Raw genomic sequence first — 21,015 nt, 5'->3', positions numbered from 1 at the left:
CAGGCTGTCAGTTCCAGCCTGTGCCCTTGGCCTCCACTCTGGCTGCCCCCTTCAGGGACGTGGTGAGGTCTGTCTGATGGCTCTGCAGGGACCCAGGTGGGCTCCTGGTGACAGCCGGCCCCTCCTCTATGTCCCACCATTGCCAAGCCTCCCATTTGGGTTTGTGCCCAGCACTGTATGCTCAAAGCTCAAACCCTTTTTCCATCCTGGACTCAGCCCGCCTCGCATACCCTCTTGCCCCCTCCCATTATCAGGATGGCCATATTCATCGTCCAAACTGGAACACGTTAGAGTGACAAGGGCCACTATGACTGATCACACCAGGCCGAGGCTGGCCAGGAGAAGCAGAAGCGGCCGCCCTGTTTCTGCCTCTCTGCAGACACTCCCCATGGCCTCTCTCCACACCTCTCTTCCCACAGCCCTTTCCTCATCGCCCCGGAGTACAGGCGCACCTGGAGTCAGCACTTACCCCTTACCACCCTCCCCTACTAGGGGGCTCAGTCGCCCTGGCTCCATGTCTGCTCTTCTCTTCCCCAAAGGTTTATTTCCTGTTGGAAGCACAGAAAGGTCACAGACTGGGGGCAGGGGGTGGAGAGGGCGAGATAGAAAAGGCTCCACAAAGCAGAAAGCTTTGGAGGCAGGTGGCAAAGTCAGACCTTCAGGACAGATCTGAGTTAAATCCCACTGTGTCCCCACACATGGTGTGGCCTTGGGCAGGATCTTTCTCTGAGCCTGAAATCACCAGCGGTAAGGGGACCACAGGGCTAGCCCTGCAACGCTTCAGCGAGGCATACATGACACACAGCGAGGGCACTATGGTGGAGGAGAGGGGCAGACGAGGAGGGGCTGAAGCCACTGCGACCACTGCGCCATCCAGGTTTGTTTATTCGATACAGGCCCAGAGCCCAGCCCTCCTTCAGAGAAGTGGCCAAGCTGGGGGAAGAGAATAAATAAAGGCCGCGGAGGTGTGATGGGGACTGGACCGGCTGGTCTGGGATGAGGCAAGGGTGCCCAGGAGACACTGGCCCCAACCTCAGCTGTCCACTGCCGGCCCCACTCCCGGCAGGCTCCGGGGGCAGTGCGAGTGCCCACAAGGAGCAGGGCCCGGACTCCTGCCACCTCTAAGTCCCTTCTTTTCCTTCCTGCCCTCCCTTCTCCTTCCTAAGGCAGGTCCAGAGACCAAGCTCTCCCTCTGCCGGGGAGCCAGGAGGGGAGGGAGGGCGGAGGGGCCAGTGTCCGGGTCCCAGGCCATGACCCTGGTGCCTGTCCTGGGCAGGAGCCCAGGTTCACTGTGAGAGGACAGAGGAGCAGGGAGGCAGGTGCCCCAAGCCAGCAGGCCTTTATGCGTCGCCCCCTTGCTTGGCGGCCTGCCCCGCTCCCAGGCTCCGTCCTCCCATGCACCCTGCCCCCGGCGCCATACCCGCAGGGCACTCAGGAGTCACACCAGCTTCCACCCTTGTCCAAGGGCCCAGCAGCCCCTCGTGTATCCCTGGAGGGCTCCCCAGCTGCCGTGTCCTCCTCCTCCTCCTCCTCCTCCCCATCTGTGAGCTCCTCCTGGTTGAGGCCGTAGGCCAGCGTGGTGTGCGCCAGGTCCACCTCGATGGGGAAGACGTCAGCATTCCGCAGAACCGCGTAGCAGTCATTGTAGTACTTAGACATGGTGGACACGAGGCGCTGCAGCTGGAACACGATGTCCTGGACTGGGGTGGGAGGTGGGGAGACAGGCAGCAGTGGGCTCTGGCTGCCTGCCTCAGGGAGGAGACTCTCCCAGCCCACCCGGCCCACCTCTGGTCTCCTCTGGGCTTCCCACTCGGGCACTTCCCTGAGCCCTCAGGACCCGGCAAGGGGCGGAGGCAGGGGCTGCCCAGCCCGGGGCCTCCCAGCTCCCAGTTCAGGGAACGCAGGAGGCTGCAGGGTAAATGGATCATGGACGGCCGCCCACGGAGCCCACATGCACAGGCCAGTCCCACCAAGGCCAGACTCTGGGCAGCTGGCTGGGCTCCTGGAGGGGGTTCACATCTGGGCTGTGGCCTGGCCCTGAGACCTCAGGTGAGTACCTTACCCCTCTGGGCCTCAGTTTTCCCACCTCTGAAATGGAGAGCGGACGGGGAGGAGGGCGGCGCTCACCGTGCTTCTGGTCCAGCAGTTCCATCTTCTCCAGCACGTCCTTGCGCATCTGGGAGAAGCGGGCGCGCGCCTCCTGGCGGCAGCGCAGGATCAGGCGGTACTCGTAGTTGCCGGTGCTCACCCGGTAAAGGGGCTCGCCTAGGGCCTGGGGCGGGGGTGGGACAGGAGGGCCTGCTCAGGGACAGCCTCGCCCCGCACCCCACCACGCTTTCAAAGCCACGGCGGTTCCTCATTCCTGAGACCTCACTTCTGAGACTTCAGTGTTCCTTAGAAGCACTCAGTGATAGCTTTGAAGAGAGGAAAACACCAAACCCACACCTCTGCCACATTCAATGAACATTGGCCACAAGATGGATCCCGACGGCAAAAACATCAAAAACTTAAAAGTGCCTCGTAGGAGTGAAGAAAATCCGATTTTCCCTCCAAGAGCCCCCCAGACTGAGGAAGTCGTTCCCTGGCCAGGTGCCCAGCACCCCGAGGCCCAGGGGGACTGGGGAGGGTGGCCCCAAATCACCAGGAACCAGAGTCCAGCCAAGTCCCCCAGGTCTCTCCCAGGTTGGCCTGAGCCACCTGCTATCCCTGGCAGATCAGGTGGGGGAAGGTAGGAGCCCCCCACCCCCTCCAACACTCACAATGCAGCTGTATTCCTCGTCATCCATCTCCTTCACCTTCAGGCAGTACGACTGTGTGGGACAGGTGAGGCTGTCAAACTGGCTACCCCTACCCCAGGCCCCCAGCTCCACCCCCCATCACCCACCCACATCGGGAGAGGCCGGCACAGGTGTTCAGGGAGTCCCAGAGAGGGCAGCAGCAGGTGACTGAGGCATGAGGCTGGGGGATGACCAGGGCCTGAGGCTTAGGCGGCCCAGAGTTGACCAAACTCAAGGCCCAAGAGATGCTCTGGGAAAAAAGGGGTCTGTCATTAAAGAAGCTTAGGAAGACCCTTGAAAATTCACACTGCACATAGGCCTATCAAAAGCTCTGAAAAGTCCTGCAGCAAAGGAAACTTGGCTTGCTTAATGGAGCATTTTCTCTCAATTCATTTGACTATAGAATAATTAAATGTAAAACTCACGAACATTCACTGACACCCACTTTACACTCACTCACCTAGTCTAACCCATTGTTTAAAGGCAACAAATCCCAAGGGGTCAGAGTGCACACAGCAAGAGCCGTGCCCACCCCAGGCTCTCAGATGCTTCTTTGTGCAAGCGCATCAGGGCTTCGGATGCACCTCCCTGGGCCCCTGGGCCCACGCTTCGAGCAGACATGCTGTCGGCTCTGGCTAGCCTCGCTCGCTGCCGCGTGGCTGACTGAAGTGGGGCAGATCTCCAGAGTGAGCGCTCGCCCTAGCAGCCTGGGCACCTGGACTACTCACCAGGTACTCAAACTTCACGTCCAGGTACTTCTTGATAGTGAGGCGAGTGTCTGGGATGGCTTTGTTGAGGTACGTGTTCAGGTCCGTCAGCATCTGGAAGAAGGTGGGTACATGCTGAGGCTGTCACGGCAGGGAGTGCCAGGGTGACAAGAATGGCACTGATGCATCACCCCTGCTGGTGGACTCAACCGTCAGAGCCGGACAGTGCTCCCTAATCCCTTGTCTCTCTCAAGGATGAGAAGACTAGTGCCAGGCCCAGGGCAAGCTGTGACTCAGTGGCGAGCCAGGGTCAGAAGCCCACCCAGAGGTCAATGGCAAGGCCCAAGGAGGCGCAGTGACTCACCCACAGTCCACTGTGTGGGCGACCGAGCCAGAGGCTCTACCCAGGCACAGGACTCCAGCATCGGACCTTCTCTGCAAGCCACACTCTCCCCTCCCCACCCCCACATGCCAGACACACGCGTGCTCAACAGGACCTACCGGCTTGATGGTTTTCAGAAGCCGAATGCCAAACTTCTCGATGCTGCGGTGGGCATCGGCGAACTTCACAAAAGCCTCGCTTGCAGCTGGCTGAGGCTCCCGCACCCCGATCACAGAGAACACGTCCCCAAAGGCTGCAGGACAAGTTTGCCTTGAAGGCTGCCCCTACTTGGCCCCCTAATGGAGAAGCCAGGGATTTGTTGGGGAGAAGCAGGGCAGCAGGCCTGGCAGGCTGGAGGCCAATGTCTGCACAGGGTCTACACCTCCAAGAGAGCTGGTCTAAACCCCCTGAAGGAGCTGAGTCTACACCCGGAGGAAACTGAACTGACACCTCCAAGAGCTGGTCTCTTCTCCCGAAAGTCCTGAGTGTACACACCAAGGGAGTTGGCCCTCATTCCCCAGAGGGACCAGCGAGAGAAGGCTGGGCCAAGGTTTGAGGAGGTGGTGTCGCCTGAGGCAGAACACTGGTCCGAGTCTAGACACCTGGATTGGAACACCAGCTCCACCATTCGGGAGCCGTGTGGCCCTTTCCTCAGTCTGGGCTTCATTTTCTGCAGATAGCTGGGGTCAGCTGCAGTCGGCCTGCCCAGAGTTACAGGTTTGTCAGAAATATAAATAAGCAAGGGCCTTGTGCACTGCCAGTGGCAGTGTGAAGACAGGGTGAGGCCTGTCCATCGTTGCGGCTCTTAAGAGGCCAGCTAATCTAGACGCTCCCTGCAGGCCCATCACAAATCCCAGCACCTGGGACCAGGCCCAGCCCAGAGCTGGCCTGAGGTCAGGCGCTGTGGGTCTGACCCACCTCAGCACGGGAGTGAGAGGCCCCAGGGACTGCCCAGGGTCACGCTACAGGTTTGGGGGATGCCATTACCCCGGTGAGTCTGCGACAGCTCATAAAAGGCCCGTAGGAGGTTCTTGGTGTGTTCCGTCATCCCTGTGGGAGAGACCGAGTGATGGAAATGGGGACGCTTGGTGGGGACCACACTGGCCCAGGGCAAGGCCTCCAACTGCCCACCCCACCTAAGGCCTCTGCTAGGCCCTGGTACACAGCCTTTCCCAACCACCCAACCACGGCCCAGGGGTAAAAGCTCAGTCCAACCTACCCCGTGAGCAGCCCCATCAGACGGGGCACCAGGATTTTGTAAGATGCAGGGGCACACAGCCTGCTGTGGGCTTTAGCCCTGGGACAGCATGGGATTCTGGGGGACTCTTGCCATGTTTACAGGTGCTATTCTCTGAATTTTTATGAGTGTCAGATTTTTTTCTTTTGAGATGGAGTCTTGCTCTATTGCCCAGACTAGAGTGCAGTGGCGTGATCTTGGCTCACGGCAACCACTGCCTCCCTGGTTCAAGCGATTCTCATGCCTCAGCCTCTTGAGTACTGATTACAGGCACGAGCCATCATGCTTGGCTAATTTTTGTATTTTCAGTAGAGATGGGGTTTCACCATGTTGGCCAGGCTGGTCTCAAACTCCTGATCTTAAGTGATCCGCCCGCCTCAGCTTCCCAAAGTGCTGGGATCACAGGCGTGAGCCACCGCGCCTGGCCCCTCAGTTATTTTTAAATTCAGAAGAAGTATATATATATATTTTTAAGAACTCTGAATGCCCATGGTCCTAGGATTTTGTAGGTTGGTATTCCCAGTGCCAGCACCCCCACTGCCACTCTGCTGACAGCATGCTCCCAGGGGTAGAGCCAGTGCCAGGACGAGGCCACCCCCCACCCACCTTTGTATAGCTCGGCGGTCCGCTCCAGCTCCTCTAGCCTCTTGACAAGCCCATCTGTGGGGTTTCAAAGAAGAGGGGAGGTCAGCGGGCTCAGCAAGCCACAGGAGGCCCAGGGCCAGGCTGGGGAGGGGAGAGGCAGCCCCAGAGGAGAACCAGGATGGGAAAGATCGGGGGTCCCAGGGAGGGGGATTTGGCACCTCAGGTCAGCTGGGTTCAAAGGTGTTTTGGAAATGACTAGGCCCTGCTCATGGCCAGCGGAGGGTCCCTGCCTAGCAGGCGAAGCCCCTGCACTTCTGTCACAAAGCCTGCTGGCAGCCGGGGAGGAAGGCTGGCAGGAGCCATAGGAATGGAGATGGAGCAGCCAGGCCGCCAGCGCAGGCAGGACGCAGTCGCTGCCTCCCAAGCACACAGATGGTTCAGAAGGGAAAATGCAACTTGGGGAGGGAAGGGGAAATTCAGGAAGGCTGAGAGAGCTCACACTGGGAAGAGGCCTTGGTGATCATATTCATTGGTTTAACTGGTGTTTCTTGAGCACCTACTGTGTGCCAGCCACCATGTCAGGCTCACTTTGAGCCAAGCCTTGCTCTCAAGGCTCAAAGCTCAGCAGAGAAGCCAGCCCAGTGGCCGGGTGATGGGCAGCGGTGTGATGGTGAGGGCTGCAGGGGAGAGGTGGGGCAGTTGGGCGCTCTCTGCTCCCCAGTCTCCTGTGCTGACCTGGGTCAGGGTTTTTGAGCAGAAGCGGGGAGGAGCGGAGGCTGTGTTCAGGCCTCCCTGGGCAGGGAGGAAGCTGTGTGACAGGCTGTCAGGGGAGGAAGGGAGCACTTCAGAGGTCTTGGTGAGGCTTTGGCCACCCGGTGGCCTCCAGGCCTGGGCTCCCCAGAGCCTTAGCACCCGGCCAGCCGGCAGGAAAGGAGCCATGTAAGCGTCGTGCTGTTGTTTTTAGCTGGGTCATGGGACATCATGAGAGCTTCAATTTTAGAAACCCTATTTAAGGCCAGGGAAATTGCAAGGTTTGGGGGGAAAAACACAACAACCAGTTCTAATTTCATCTCAACGGCTGGTAACTACAGTAACAGGGATTTATAGGCACCAGGAGGCTGAAAATAGCAGCCGCCACTTTTGTACACCATTTGGAACAAGCTCAGACCCCACCCCCACTTCCCTAGCCAATAAAGCCCAATGTGCCCAGCTGAGCCTACAATTTCTAGAGGTATTTATATCTACCCCACACGCACACTGCAGAGCTGCTGCTATTTTTAAACTCGGACTGGCGACGGTAGGAGTGGGACCGAGTGTTTCATTGGCCACCCTGGGGAGGGGAAGTGTGTGCGCATGTGTGCATGCGTGTGTAAATGTGCATGTACACGCCTCCCCGCTCGCCTGGGCAGCCACCTCGAAGGGAGGACCTGCTGAGGCAAGGGCAGCAGCGCCACCTCCTGGACAAAGGAGGCGTGAAGTGGGCAGCGAGAGTGCTGGGGTGAGGGGTAAGGGGGCTGAGGGCAGGGGCAGAGGCACCTCCCCACACTGAGTCTGTTTCCCCATCTGTGACCTGAGGGACACTGGCTAGGACAGCCCAGCTGACAGCTGTGGACACTCCAGGAGCTGGAGAGGCCTCTGGGGATGCAGAGATGGTGACTTCTCCGCTCCACGGGCAGAGGCCAGGGTCAGGCCCACGGGACCCATAGCTTGGTGGGCAGCCATGGTGCCCCTTCCGTCTTCCCAACCTGGGCTTGAGTCCCCGGAGCCCAAGCTGGGTGGGAAGGGACTCACCATTGCACAGGATGGCCCGGCTCAGGCCCAGAGCATCTGCGGTCCCTGAACTCATGTTCTCCACCAGCCGGTGCTTGACTTTCTTCAACACTGAGCGGGGGACGAAGGACCTGGTAAGTCTGTGGCTGCCCAGAGGCCATCCCTGCCCCCAGCCATACCTCCATTCACAGGGAGCATCCCACAGGGGGCAGAAGGACTGCTGGGGGTGGCTGTGAAGTGGGGAATGTCCAGCGGGGAGGTCCTAGGTCCTTGCCCTATTCCCTCTGCTTCGCAGAGGTGCTGGCAGTCTGGGCAGTTGAACACGGAGGGCTTCGCCCAGGGCCTGCTGCACATCAGCTGGTGGTCCTGAGAGCCCAGTGCTGCCCAGGCTCCGCACCCGCCAATGGAAGCCAAGGAGGCCTCTTCCCTCCTCTGGGTCACATCAGGACCTAGGGTGTCGCATAAAGGGGAAGGGGAGAAGAGGGGCCCCTGGGCTGGTTATGTGAAAGTCATGGGCGCCATCAATGACCATGAAGCTCGGAGCCCAGACTCAATGACTACATCTCACCAGCTTAGTCCTAGGAAGGGGACTTAGTCCTGTGTTGGAACGAAAGGGTTTCGGAGGAAGCTCCTGGACAGATCCAGTCTGCCCTTAGCCCCTTGGCCTCTGGCCCTAGGGTGTACGAAGAGGGCTGCTGGGCTCCGGAGCTGAGAGACCTGGGTGTGCGCTCACTAGGGGCCACAGAGCCCTCCCTGGGTCTCAGGCTTTGATCCGTAATGTGAAGCGGCCGGTCCAGAGGACTCGAAGCCGCTCTCCAGCTCTTAAAGTTTCTACAGAACCAAGGCTCAGCCCCTCTAACAGGAGGGACCTTATCCCAGGGCGCAGACCCTCTGCCCAGTGCCTGAGCTCCAGTTCAGACCCAGAGTCCCTGGGAGCTGAGGGCAGGAGAGGCCAGGGAGGAGTGCGGTCGTGCTAGAGGGCATGAGGCGCCAGGCCAGGGTTGGGCTGCTCTCCCTTTATGAAGAGGGAGGCCCTGGGCCATGGAAGCCAAGGCGATGGCCTGCAAAGGACAACCCTAGGGTAGCAAGTTCCCAGAGGAGGTGGCCGAAGTGGGGAGGTAGGGGTGAAACACGGGGGAGTGAGAAACCAGGGACAGAGTACAGGAACAGATGCAGGGAGAGCACCGGGGGTCCTCCCAGGCCTTTCAGATTTGCTTGGTCAGAAGTCAGAGCCCACAGCCATGTAACTCTGGATTCTCCTGCCACAAAGGGGAGGGCAGGGCTGGCTGGGGCACTTCTCCGTTGGGCCAGGGCCCATCCAGGGAGGCTGCTGGACACCCGTAACTGCTCTGACCAGCTTACCAATGTCCAGGGACATGCCCTGCTTGGGGTCCGCCTGCAGCTTGTTGTAGTGGATGGTCACCTCCCCCTGGAAGAGCAGCACACACAGGCTAGTGAGGGAGGCTCCAGACCCTGAGCCCTTCCCCGCCAAGACTGTTCTGGACTGAGAACCCTGAGCCCAAGGCCAGGCACAGTAGCTCACACCTGTAATCCTAACACTTTGGGAGGCTGAGGCGGGCAGATCACTTGAGGTCAGGAGTGTGAGACCAGCCTGAGCAACATGACAAAACCCCATCTCTACTAAAAATACAAAAATTAGCTGGGTATGGTGGCGCATGCCTGTAGTCCCAGCTACTTGGGAGACTGAGGCACAAGAATCACTTGAACCAGGGAGGCGGAGGTTGCAGTGAGCTGAGATCGCACCATTGCACTCCAGCCTGGATGACAGAATGAGATTCCGTCTCAAAAAAAAAAAAGAATCCCAAGCCCCAGTAAGGGGCCAGGCTGAGAGCCATGACATGGCCCCACCTTGTGACCCTGTCTGCTCCCAGACCCCTCCGTTTCTACTCTACATCTAAGCCCTGGGGAATCAGTGGGGACCCGGCCTGCACACAGGGCCCACAGCCCGGTCTCTGATGTCTTGTGCTTTGGCCAGGTCAGGCTCTCCTTCTTCCCTCCCCAGGGAAACCACACTCCAAGCCTTTGCCGTGTCCTTTCCCTACACTGATTATTCCCTCCTCCCCCACAAACCACCCCATCCCCAGGAATCCCTCTACTCATTGAACAGCTACATCTGAGCACTTGCTCTGTGCCTGCTGCTAGGGCACCAAGGGGAAGGGGCAGGGGCAGCCCCAGTTCCCAAGGCTGATGCAAATCAGGGAATGACACAAACCACTTTCTAACGACTGCTCAGGAGACCCAGGCTTCTCCCAAGAGGACTTCCCTGAGCACGGAGGCTACTGTGTTCACTCTCATCCTTGCAAACCAAAAACCCTTGAACTTGGGACCACATTCATCCAAATATAAAACAGGATTTAAAAATCAAGTCCCAAAGGGAAGCCAAAATGAGAGATACGATCAGAGTCAGAGGTGGGGTGTGAACTGCTCCCCCAGAATAAAACACAGGCGTGCTCAGGGGCCACCCACAGGGAGCAGCTGTAGGCTCACGGCAAGCAGGCTGCAGTGGGAGTCGGGCCCGGGCTCCAGTTCAGCTGTGTGACCACAAGCAGGTCACTCCCCACCTCTGGACACCTGTAAGACGGAAGAGTAATCCCTGCCCAGCACCCAAACAGGGGAGCTGGGCCAATGCTGCATCCTTGTCATGGCTGTGTGCAAACACAAAGAGCTCTTGTCCTCATGGGCAACCTGAGGAGCTGGTGTGACCAAGCCTGAGAGGACAGGGAGGGACCTGACGAGCAGAGGTGGGGAGGGGGGAAGGGGCTGCCGAACAGGGCACACACAACCCAACTCGGCCAGAACAAGACCCCCTGCACCTGTTCCCGTGATCAGCTCCTCTGCCTAACAGGTTACGCCTGGGGCAGTGACACCCAGGCCGTGTAGAGTGGCAGCTGGGGCAGTGACACCCAGGCCGTGTAGAGTGGCAGCTGGGGTCTCAATGAGCCTTGCTGCTTCCTTTTTACAGCAGATCTCTAAGCTCCAGCCCCAGGCCCCGATTTGTCTTATGGCTAAAGGGGCTGGAATAGGAGAATGTACAGGATGAGAATATTCCTGCCTACAGCAAGGAAGGAGAGAAGCAGGGACCACTCAGGAGCAGGACAGGAGGATAAAGGGGAGAGAGGATGGAGCAGCGGCTGGCCCGGGTTAAGGCAGGAAGGGGGACTATCAGGGGTGCTAGAACCCGGAGGACAGAAGTAGGGCTGAGGGAGGTGGCTACAACCCTTGGCCAAGCTCAACTCACAGTGGGGACCCCTGCCCCCAAGACTTCTAAATCGCCCGCGTCTGCGCACCGCCTGCGCATCGGTTCTTTCACAATATTGGTTTCCTGAGACTCGCTAGCAGCCACATCGCTAGGAAATGGCAAAGGGGCTGCATGCTCGCTTTGGGAGAGGCCAGGATGCCGCCTGCCATTTCAGGAGGGAGTGTCCCTGCAGAGAGGCCTGGGCCTGTAGCAGCAGGGGTGGGGGAAAGCAGGGGCAGACAGTGTGTGACTCTGGTCCATAGAGCAGAAGATCAGCTGGCCTGGGACATGGGTTCTCTGGGTGTCAGTAAGCCCAGGAGGCTGCGTGGGACCGAAAGTTCCTACAAGATGGGGAAAGGGTGCTCTTCCTTCTCTCTTAGCCCTCGCAGGCCCAGCATGACCCGGCTGACATTACTGGGTGTCTACTGACCCAGGTAGGATCACCTTGGACTTTTAGCTTCAGCTCCAGCGCTGACTGGGACACATGGGCTTGCCTGAGGGATGGTTCCGAGTCTGTCAGCTCCCCGGGAGCTCACAAGGACCTTGTGGTCTTGCTGCCCACTCTCTTGCCAAGGTTCAGCACAAGTCCTGGAGCACAATTACTATTTATTGAATGAATGAGGGATGGACGAGGGAGGCTGGAGTGTGACCCTAACCCTGCATGTGCCAAGGAAGGGGGCGGTGAGGGCTGATACCCCCTTGCAGGCCTGATGGGGCCTCTGGCAGCCTCGAGGTCTCAGAAGCATGTGTGGCTGCCTCCGGACACCTGCTCTGCAGCAGCCCTTACCTTCACCTCCTGAATCATCTTCGCCACCTCCACCTTGGTTTTCCCTTTGATTGACCTGCCATTGACACCGGTGATCTCATCGCCAGCTGCCACTGTGCCGTCCAAGGCTGCTGGGGTGTTGTCAAATACCTGTGAGTGCATAAGGAGAGTGGTGGGCGAAGAAAGGGAGGGTTAAGATGGAACCTGGGAGGATACCTGACCACTGCCTGGCCCTGTCTTCCACTCTACCCTCTGCTCTCATTTTTTGAGAATGCGTCACACCACCCGGGCTGGAGTGCAGTGGCATGATCACAGCTCACTGTGGCATTGAACTCCTGGGCTCCAGCAATCCTCCTGCCTCAGATATACAGTCAAATGATTTTTTTTTTTTTTTTCGCTCTCATTGCCCAGGCTGGAGTGCAATTGTATGACCTTGCTCACCACAACCTCTGCCTCCCAGGTTCAAGCAATTCTCCTGCCTCAGCCTCCCGAGTAGCTCGGATTATAGGCATGCACCACCACGCCTGGCTAATTTTGTATTTTTAGTAGAGACAAGGTTTCTCCATGTTGGTCAGGCTGGTCTCGAACTCCCGACCTCAGATGATCCACTTGCCTCGGCCTCCCAAAGTGCTGGGATTACAGGCATGAGCCACCACACCCAGTGTCAAATGATTTTTGACAAGGGTGTCAAGAACATTCAGTGGGGAAGGACAGTCATTTCAACAATGGTATGTTAAAAATGAAGTTGACACTACCTAACACCATATACAAAAATTAACTCAAGGCCAGGCGCAGTGGCTCACACCTATAATTCCAACGCTCTGGAAGGCCAAGGCAGGCAGATCACCTGAGGTCAGAAGTTCGAAATTAACCTGGCCAACATGGAGAAACCTTGTCTCTATTAAAAATACAAAACTTAGCTGGGCATGGTGGTGGGCGCCTGTAGTTCCAGCTACTCAGGAGGCTGAGGCAGGAGAATTGCTTGAACCTGAGAGGCAAAGGTTGCAGTGAGCCAAGATCATGTCACTGCACTCCAGCCTAAGCAACAGAATGAGACTCTGTCTCAAAATAATAATAATAATAACAATTAACTCAAAATTGATTAAAGACCTAAATGTAAAAGTTAAAACTATAAAACTCAGAAAAATGCCTAGCCCAAAAGCTTCACGACATTCGATTTGACAGTAATTTCTTGGATATGACACCTAAGACCCAAGTAATAAAAGAAAAACTAAATAAATAGAACAAATTTTCAAACTGGTGCATCAAAACACAACGTCCAGCCTGGACAATGTGGCAAAACACAGTCTCTACAAAAAATACGAAAATTAGCTGGGCATGGTGGTGTACGCCTGTAGTCCCAGCTACTTGGGAGGCTGAGGTGGGAGGATAGCTTGAGCCTGGGAGGCTGCAGTGAGCTGAGATACCATCACTGTACTCCAGCCTGGGCAACAGAGTAAGACTCTGTCTCAAAAAAAAAAAAAAGAAAGAAAGAAAAAATAGAAGAGAAGAAAAGAAAAGAACATTATCAACAGTGTAAAAAGGCAACCCACAGAATGGGAGAAAATATTTGCAAATCACATTTTTGATAAGGGATTAATATCCAGAATATATACAGAATTCCTAAAACTCTGTTTTCTTTTTTTCTTCTTAGCTGATTATGCTTTGTAGAGAATTCCTAAAACTCAACAACAAAAACCAAACAATCTAATTCAAAACTAGACCAAGGGCTGGGAATGGTGGTGCACACCTGTAATCCCAGCATTTTGGGAAACTGAGGTGGGAAGATCGCCTGGGCAATATGGCAAAACTCTGCCTCTACCAAAAAAAAAAAAAATACAAAAATGAGCCAGGAATGGTGGTGTGTGCCTGTAGTCCCAGCTACTCAGGGGGCTGAGGTGGGAGGATGGCTTGAGCCCAGGAGGTTGAGCCGTGATCGTGCCACTGCACTCCAGCCTGGGCGACAGAGCAAGATCCTGTTTCAAAAAAAAAAAAAAAAAAGTTAAGATGGTAAATTTTACCACAATAAAAAAAATAGAAAAAAACAGAACAGAGAATACAGAAAGCAGGATGTCATCATCAAGATACATGACAAGAAAGACACGGTGTTCCCAATGACATCACCCTCTGAGGATCTGGCACAATAAAAAAAAGCCTGTGCCTGCAGCTATCATCACGACTCTTCCCAACACCAGAGACAAAAAGAAGGTCCTCAAAGTCCTCACAGATCGGAAATAAAACACATCACAAATAAAGGCTCACAAATAAGAATGGCAATAGCCATGTGACAGCAAAGGATAATGTGACAAGGCCATCACGCTTCACACAGGAATTACTGTCAACCTTGACATTCATTCTTGAATCTGATGAGCCAAAATGTCAACTGAAAGGAATATGGGAACCACAATGACCAAATCAGGCAGACCTGAGGTCTCAAAAAATTGACATCCCACGTGCCCTTTCTCAGAAAGCTACAGCAGGATATTCTCCATGGGAGATCAGGGAGTAAACCAGGAAAGGGACCCCCAAGATGGGGGAATCCAAAGAGGAGGGGCAGGGGGAGGGCACAAAGGGGAGAAACTACAGGGCAGAAAACAGACTGAAGAAGATGGGGCCAGGCACAGTGGCTCACGCCTGTAATTCCAGCATTTTGGGAGGTGGAGGCAGGCGGATCACTTGAGGTCAGGAGTTCAAGACCAGCCTGGCCAACATGGTGAAACCCTGTCTCTACTAAAACTATAATTAGCCAGGCATGGTGGCATGTGCCTGTAATCCCAGCTACTTGGGAGGCTGAGGCAGGGGAATCACTTGAACCCAGGGGCTGGAGGTTGCAGTGAGCTAAGATTGAGCCATTGCACTCCAGCCTGGCAACCGAGCAAGACTTCATTTCAAAAAAAAAAAAAAAAGATGGGAAATTGTGGAAAACATACTGAGAAAACAAGGAGAGTGCAAAATGAAAAAAACAACACAGGAAATTACCCCCACCCTCTCAAAAAAGAAGAAAAGGCTGAATTAAGAAAAGAAACACAGATTCCTCAGAAAGTTAAACATAGAGTTGTTTCGACTAGAATGAGAGCTCCGCAAGAGGGGTCTTTGTTTTCTTCGCTTTTTTATCCCTAGTGTCTACAACAGAGCCTAGGAGGCACTTGGAAAAGATTTCCTGAACAAAATATCTGTTGTACTAATAGTAATTTAGCCAAAAATGGAAAAATAACTATGTTGGAAAGGTGGGATGAGAGGAAACAGACTGGTCAAGGGAAGAACTAAATTCTCATCTACCGGACGAGGCAAAGTCAATAGATATTTACAGGTGATAGATCAAGAAATAACAGGATAGGCTGAGAGTGGTGGCTCATGCCTGTAATCCCAGCACTTTGGGAGGCCAAGGCTGGTGGATCAGTTGAACCCAAGAGTTTGAGACAAGCCTGGGCAACATGGCAAAACCCGTCTCTACAAAACATACACAAAAATTAGCCAGGTTTAGTGGCACGTGCCTGTAATCCCAGCTACTTGGAGCCTGAGGTGGGAGAACCATCTGAGTGTGGGGAGGTCAAGGCTGCAGTGACCCATGATTACACCACTGCACTCAAGCCTGGGCGACACAGTGAGACGACTGAGAAAAATGGAAGCCCACGCATGAAGAAACAGAGAAAGCCGGATGAGGTGTGCAGGGGAAGGGCAGTGGCTTGCTATTATTTAACACAGGACTTCTAATGCTCTTGACTCTGTAGAGGCAAGTCACATAGTACTTTCATAAAAACAAAATTGAATTTTAAAAAATCGATATTATTATTATTATTATTATTATTATTATTATTATTATCGAGACGGAGTCTCACTCAGCCGCCCAGGCTAGAGTAGAGTGGCATGATCTCGGCTCGCTGCAACCACCATCTCCTGAGTTCAAGCAACTTTCCTGTCTCAGCCTCCCGAGTAGCTGGGATTACAGGCACCCGCCATCACGCCTGGCTACTTTTTGTATTTTAGTAGAGACAGGGTTTCACCATGTTGGCCAAGCTGGTCTTGAACTTCTCACCTCAGGTGATCTGCCCGCCTCAGCCTCCCAAAGTGCTGGGATTACAGGGGGGAGGCCTTGCTACTGCCTCCTGGGTCACAGGAGGCCAAATGGCTCATGAAAGAGGCAGCACTGTGAGCAGAAGCAAGACCAGGTCAATCCTGGGAATCTGTCTTCGAAGCCTACAAATGACTCCTTAGCAAGATCCTCACAGAGGCCAGTTTCCCTTCTGCCACCAGTGGCTACCCAGTTGAGAGGGTTAGAACGGGTCTTCCCAAGGCTACAGCAAGGTCACTGACTTGGATGAGCCACACAGTGAAGGAGGCGCCACAGCAGGTCTGTCACCACTCCTGAGTTACAGTGGACAGAATATCACCAGCGCAGCTTCCTCTACAAGAGACACAAGAGTGTTCCTCACCACTGGTAGAGCATCTGGAAAATATACAGCTGCTTGGAAAATAACAGCAGCTACTGCTTAATGCATGTTTCTTTTTTTTCTTTTTTTTTTGAAACAGGGTCTCACTCTGTCATCCAGGCTGGAATGCACAGAATGCAATGGCGTGATCTCAGCTCACTGCAACCTCTACATTCCAGGTCCAAGCGATTCTTCTACCTCAGCCTCCCGAGTAGCTGGAACTATAGGCGTGCACCACCATGCCCAGCTAATTTTTTGTATTTTAGTAGAGACGGGGTTTCACCATGTTGGCCAGGCTGGTCTCGAACTCCTGACCTCGTGATCCACCCACCTCGGCCTCCCAAAGTGCTGGGATTACAGGCGTGAGCCACTGTGCCCGGCCAATGCACATTTCTTAAGTGCTAGTGTGTTATGTTGTTTTATTGACTTTTCAAAGGAACCCAGAGACAATTATGTCTACATGTTTTAAATCCCGCCTTTCTAGGTGATGAAACTGAGGCCCAAAGAGGTTAAGTAACTTGCTAGTAAGTAGGGAAGAAGCTTGCATTTGAACTCAGGCCATTATTTCATCATATTCCTATGACACTTCATTTTGGCTAGTACCCAAGGCTGATAGTTTTGTTGATTCAATAGTCAATTTCTATTGCATGTCCACTATGTGCCAGGCACTGTACCTGGTGCTTACTGCAGTGAAAAAGCAAACCAGGACACTGCCCTCAGTGCAGAGTCTCCTCTACTAGACAGAGGGCAAATAACAAGTACTAAGTGCCGAGAAGGAAAAAAACAGAGTGACATGGGGAGAAGACAGGGCAGACCAATGCAGTGCAGGTGATCAGAAAGCCCCTCTGAGAGGGTCAGACCTCAAGAATGAGAAGGAGTCAGCTATGCAGCGTGGAGAAATGAACCTGCCTTTGTCATGCCCAAGTAGGGATGTACCTTGTGCCCCCCTCCAAAGCGCCCAATACCTGGACGATGTAGAGACAGGGACAGTACTGGGCCCCTCCTCCAATGCTGATCCCGATCAGGTTCTGAGCATCCTTCTGCAGGGTCACCTTCCCAGGCACAGTTGGGATTCCGCTAGAAAGAAAAGCAAGCGAGGCTGACTCTCCTGGTGGAAGGATGACTGGAGGGGGTGGGCCCTCCAAAACTCCTGAGGGGCTCCACTGGCTGCCCAGCTTTTTCTCTCCCTCCCTTGAACAAAACAACATTTTGTGCTGGAACATGCACAGCTCTTGGAGTTAAGCAGATGTGGGATCAAACGCCAGCTCTGCCATTTATCAGCTACAGAACTTGGTTTCTTTTGAGACAGAGTCTTGTTCTTGTTGCCCAGGCTGGAGTGCAATGACGCAATCTTGGCTCACTGCAACCTCCGCCTCCCGGGGTTCAAGTGATTCTCCTGCCTCAGCCTCCGGAGTAGCTGGGACTACAGGCACCTGCCACCATGCCTGGCTAATATTTTCGGTATTTTTAGTAGAGACGGGGTTTCACCATGTTGCCCAGGCTGGTCTTTAACTCCTGACCTCAGGTGATCCGCCCACCTCAGCCTCCCAAAGTGCTGGGATTACAGGCGTTAAGCCACCGCGCCCAGCCAGCTATGGGACTTGGGTAAGTCACCCTCTGTGCATCTCAATTTCCTCATCCATAAAATGGGGATAAGCACCCTTATCAGAGTTCTTCTAACCATGCATGGAGGGCGCTAACAGCAACCCGGTCCACAGCAGACACTCCATAAAAACAGGTCTCCTTTCCCTTTCATTTATTCGATCTCTGAGATTTGAGCCAGGTTCTGTCCTTGTCACCTTATCAGGCATCTATGGAATATGATGGCCACCTACTCCAAGGAGTCTTCCTCTATTAAACCGTCCACCTCCCACCTCTCAACTGCTCAATTACCTCTTAGTTTCCACTATAAATTAGCATTGACTGGTGTTTTATGATAAGTACTCACGCTGATTCACTTATTCATTCAAAAAACTTTGCTAACAACCTACTGACGTCAAGCCCCTTACTAAGTGCTGAGCACAAAGCAAGGCATTGCACCCACTCCCTGATCTGAAAGAGGATATATTCTAACGGGAAGACAAATCTAATTTTTGAAAATCTGTCCTACTAATGATCTATGTTGGGAAGGAAGGTGTGTCCACAATATTCCTATTCAACCTTCAAAACCTGGTTCAATTGCTACCTCCTCCATGAAGCTTTCCTTGACCACCTCAGCAGAAGCACTGCTCCATCTGCTTTGCTCTTCTTGTCACCAAGTCATGCTAATAGTGGCCTTATGGCACTGAGCTGTGATTATCCTTTTAACTGTCCACAGGCCCCTACAAATAGTGAGCTCCTGGGAGAGCAGGGTCCACTGCTGCTTCAGTACAACACCTGATCCACCGCTGAGAAGCAAGGCTTTGTGGGACTGGGAAGTCCAGGGAAATGAGGAACTTGTGGCTCCTATACCGCTGGAACTTGGGGGAATAAAATACTCACAGTTTATCCTCTTCGATGTCATAATCCAAGTCTGCAAACATGGTTCCGAGAGTTGGAGTGGGCTGGCTAACTGCCCAGCTCGGTAGGGGAATGGGGAACTGGATCCGGGAGAGAAAGGAGCATAGGATTTAGGGAACAGAAGTGCATAAATGCCAACGCCACCCCTCCCTCCACCACCCTCATACGGGACAGCAGGGCCCTCCTCTTCCCTTCTGGAGTGGGATGGGGCAGTCTCCGGGTGGGGGGCTGGGTAGGTGATTCTTACTGGGTACAAAGGGGAACTCCAGGCCAGGGCGATAGGCTCAGATCCCAGAGCCCGCCCCACGGGTCTCCAGGCCCTGGGGAGCTGCCTCTGTCGCTCACCGGAAGCGTTGGTCCCACAACCGCGTCCGGGCCAGGCTGGTACCTGAACGCACCTGCCGTTCCACCTGGCGGTGGCCGCTACTGTCACGTCACTTCCGGCAGGACGCGGAAGTCCCGCCTTTCCCCACACTGGATATTTGCTCCAATCCCTGCAGACGATCCTTCCCTTCCCGGCTCTCGGGACGCTCGGAACCAAGAACAAGAACAAGTATTGGCGGAAGCTCGCCGTTAGTAGGAACAAGCGAAAACAGAGGAAAGGTCTGGACAGGCTGACAGCGTCTAACCCCGCCCTTTGCCCTGCTGCCGCCGCCATCTTGGGAAGGGCAGGATTTGTCCCAACTTCCTCAGCCGCACCAGGGGCCCGCGCCGACCCAGCGGTTGCCATGGCAACGAAAGCATCCCTGAACTGGGGTTACCTCCGGCAAGGCTCAGTGGACTATAAACCCTGAGACATGCCCTTTCACCCCTTCACCACCTGGGCCTGTGACTCCCCTACTAGAATGGCCCTTTGAGGTCCCAGCCCATCCCAGTTTCGCCAACTTAAGTGCCAAAGAGCGAGGAGTGATTTTGTGCGGGGCCACACACAGTTGGTATAAGATCTGGATCGTGGCCCTGAAACTCCCGCCGCCTAGTCTAGGGGTCTTTGAATGTCCAAACACTAAACAGAGAGCCAGGAGAGGTGTATTCAGTAGGTCTTACTATTAAGGACAGACTGGACATACTCCCTTCCCTTTATGTGCCTCAGTTTCCCCATAGGTAAACTAAGGCCATTGAGGTAAATGCTTTCTATGGTATATGGTGAAAGGTTTCTCACACCCCCTCCTCCTTCCTTAGTCCCGAGGAGCAGCCCAACTGGGGTCCCAAGGAGGGTCACGGTCCCCACGTACCTGAGGCTCGGGAAATGCTCTCAGTGCTCCCCAATTGAAGAGTCCGAATCTTGTCTCCTCGCCAGCCTCTGCTGCCACTGCTACTGTGTAAAGTGGGTTCCCTGAGGGAGGTTAGCTCTCCTAGAGCCACAGCCAGGCATCCACCTCATCCGGCAGCATGGGGCCAGGCCCATCCAACTTGCTTCCCCAGCTGCCCCAGGAGCCATGGAGGAAAGATATAGAAGGATGATTGTCCACATATCCCACGGCCGATGGAAGCCCCACCCTACTCTCTCCTTAGGTGGCTAATTGAGTCTGGACAGATGTGCAGAATGCCGTGACAGCAACAATCTTCCCACTGTCCACTGCTCTCCAGTCAGATCACTTTCACAGGATTTTAAAGCTCACCATCACCCTGTGAGAGGAGACCAAGTCTTGCCAGCCACATTGTGCAGGCAAGGAAACTGAGGGCCAGGGAAGCCTCTTCCTCTGGTATCATAGCGGCAGGGCGAGGGCTGGAAAAACCAAGCTCTGTTTCCAGGCCAGAATTTTGGTTTCAAAAAGCAGCAGTTGGCCGGGCACAGTGGCTCAAGCCTGTAATCCCAGCACTTTGGGAGGACGAGACGGGCGGATCACGAGGTCAGGAGATCGAGACCACCCTGGCTAACATGGTGAAACCCCGTCTCTACTAAAAACAAAAAACAAAAAACAAAAAACTAGCCGGGCGAGGTGGCGGGCGCCTGTAGTCCCAGCTACTTGGGAGGCTGAGGCAGGAGAATGGTGTAAACCCAGGAGGCAGAGCTTGCAGTGAGCTGAGATCAGGCCACTGCACTCCAGCCCGGGCGACAGAGCAAGACTCCGACTCAAAAAACAAACAAACAAACAAACAAAGCAGCAGTCTGAGGCCAGGTGCGGTGGCGGTGGCGCATACCTGTAATCCAAGCTATTCAGGAGCCTGAGGCAGGAGAATTGAAAATGGGAGAGGGAGGTTGCAGTGAGCTGAGATCAGGCCATTGCACTCAGCCTGGGCGACAGAACAAGACTCCGTCTCGAAAAAAAAAAAAAAAAAAGGCAGCGGTCTCCAAACCTGTTTGGACGAACGGAGGCAGGATGGTGCACTTCCGGGTTCTTCTTCACCACCAACTCTTCCCGTGTGTGCGAGAATGCAGCTGACGCCCGGGAAGGTGCAGATTAATCAGGCATGCACCAGGTGATGTCAATCCGAGGAGACCAAGATTTACCTGGTGGCACCTGCGGAGCGCCCCCCCTCCCCCACATGCCCGTGCCCCGCCTATTGCCCTTCCACTCCTAGAAAAGTCGCTCCCAGCAGATGCACCGGGGGCAGGCTTTCTCAGCCCCCACTCTTGTCGGGACTGTATTAGAAACTCCACC

General features: G+C 54.6%; 1 protein-coding gene across 3 annotated transcripts; it reads right to left on the bottom strand.

Annotated features, from left to right (window-relative positions):
- Nucleotides 1-865: 865 nt before the first annotated feature.
- PICK1 (protein interacting with PRKCA 1) lies at nt 866-19,087 on the bottom strand. Of its 3 annotated transcripts, none has more exons than XM_023222196.2 (13): nt 18,811-19,087; nt 18,395-18,492; nt 16,879-16,990; nt 11,505-11,633; nt 8,821-8,887; nt 7,480-7,569; nt 5,710-5,763; nt 4,854-4,916; nt 3,986-4,119; nt 3,506-3,598; nt 2,760-2,810; nt 2,128-2,272; nt 866-1,700 (listed from the first exon to the last, which is right to left on the bottom strand). In XM_023222196.2, exons 2-13 carry the CDS (start codon nt 18,433-18,435, stop codon nt 1,432-1,434), a joined length of 1,248 nt encoding a protein of 415 aa, XP_023077964.2. In that variant the 5' UTR covers nt 18,436-18,492; nt 18,811-19,087; the 3' UTR covers nt 866-1,431. The 3 variants fall into 3 exon arrangements, with proteins under 3 accessions (XP_023077964.2, XP_023077962.2, XP_023077963.2); XM_023222194.3 differs by having other exon boundaries at nt 18,660-18,990; XM_023222195.3 differs by having other exon boundaries at nt 18,758-18,989.
- Nucleotides 19,088-21,015: the final 1,928 nt, after the last annotated feature.

The sequence above is a fragment of the Piliocolobus tephrosceles genome, chromosome 19, assembly GCF_002776525.5.
Source record: "Piliocolobus tephrosceles isolate RC106 chromosome 19, ASM277652v3, whole genome shotgun sequence".
NCBI lineage: Eukaryota > Metazoa > Chordata > Mammalia > Primates > Cercopithecidae > Piliocolobus > Piliocolobus tephrosceles.
This window is presented reverse-complemented; position numbering and strand designations above follow the sequence as displayed.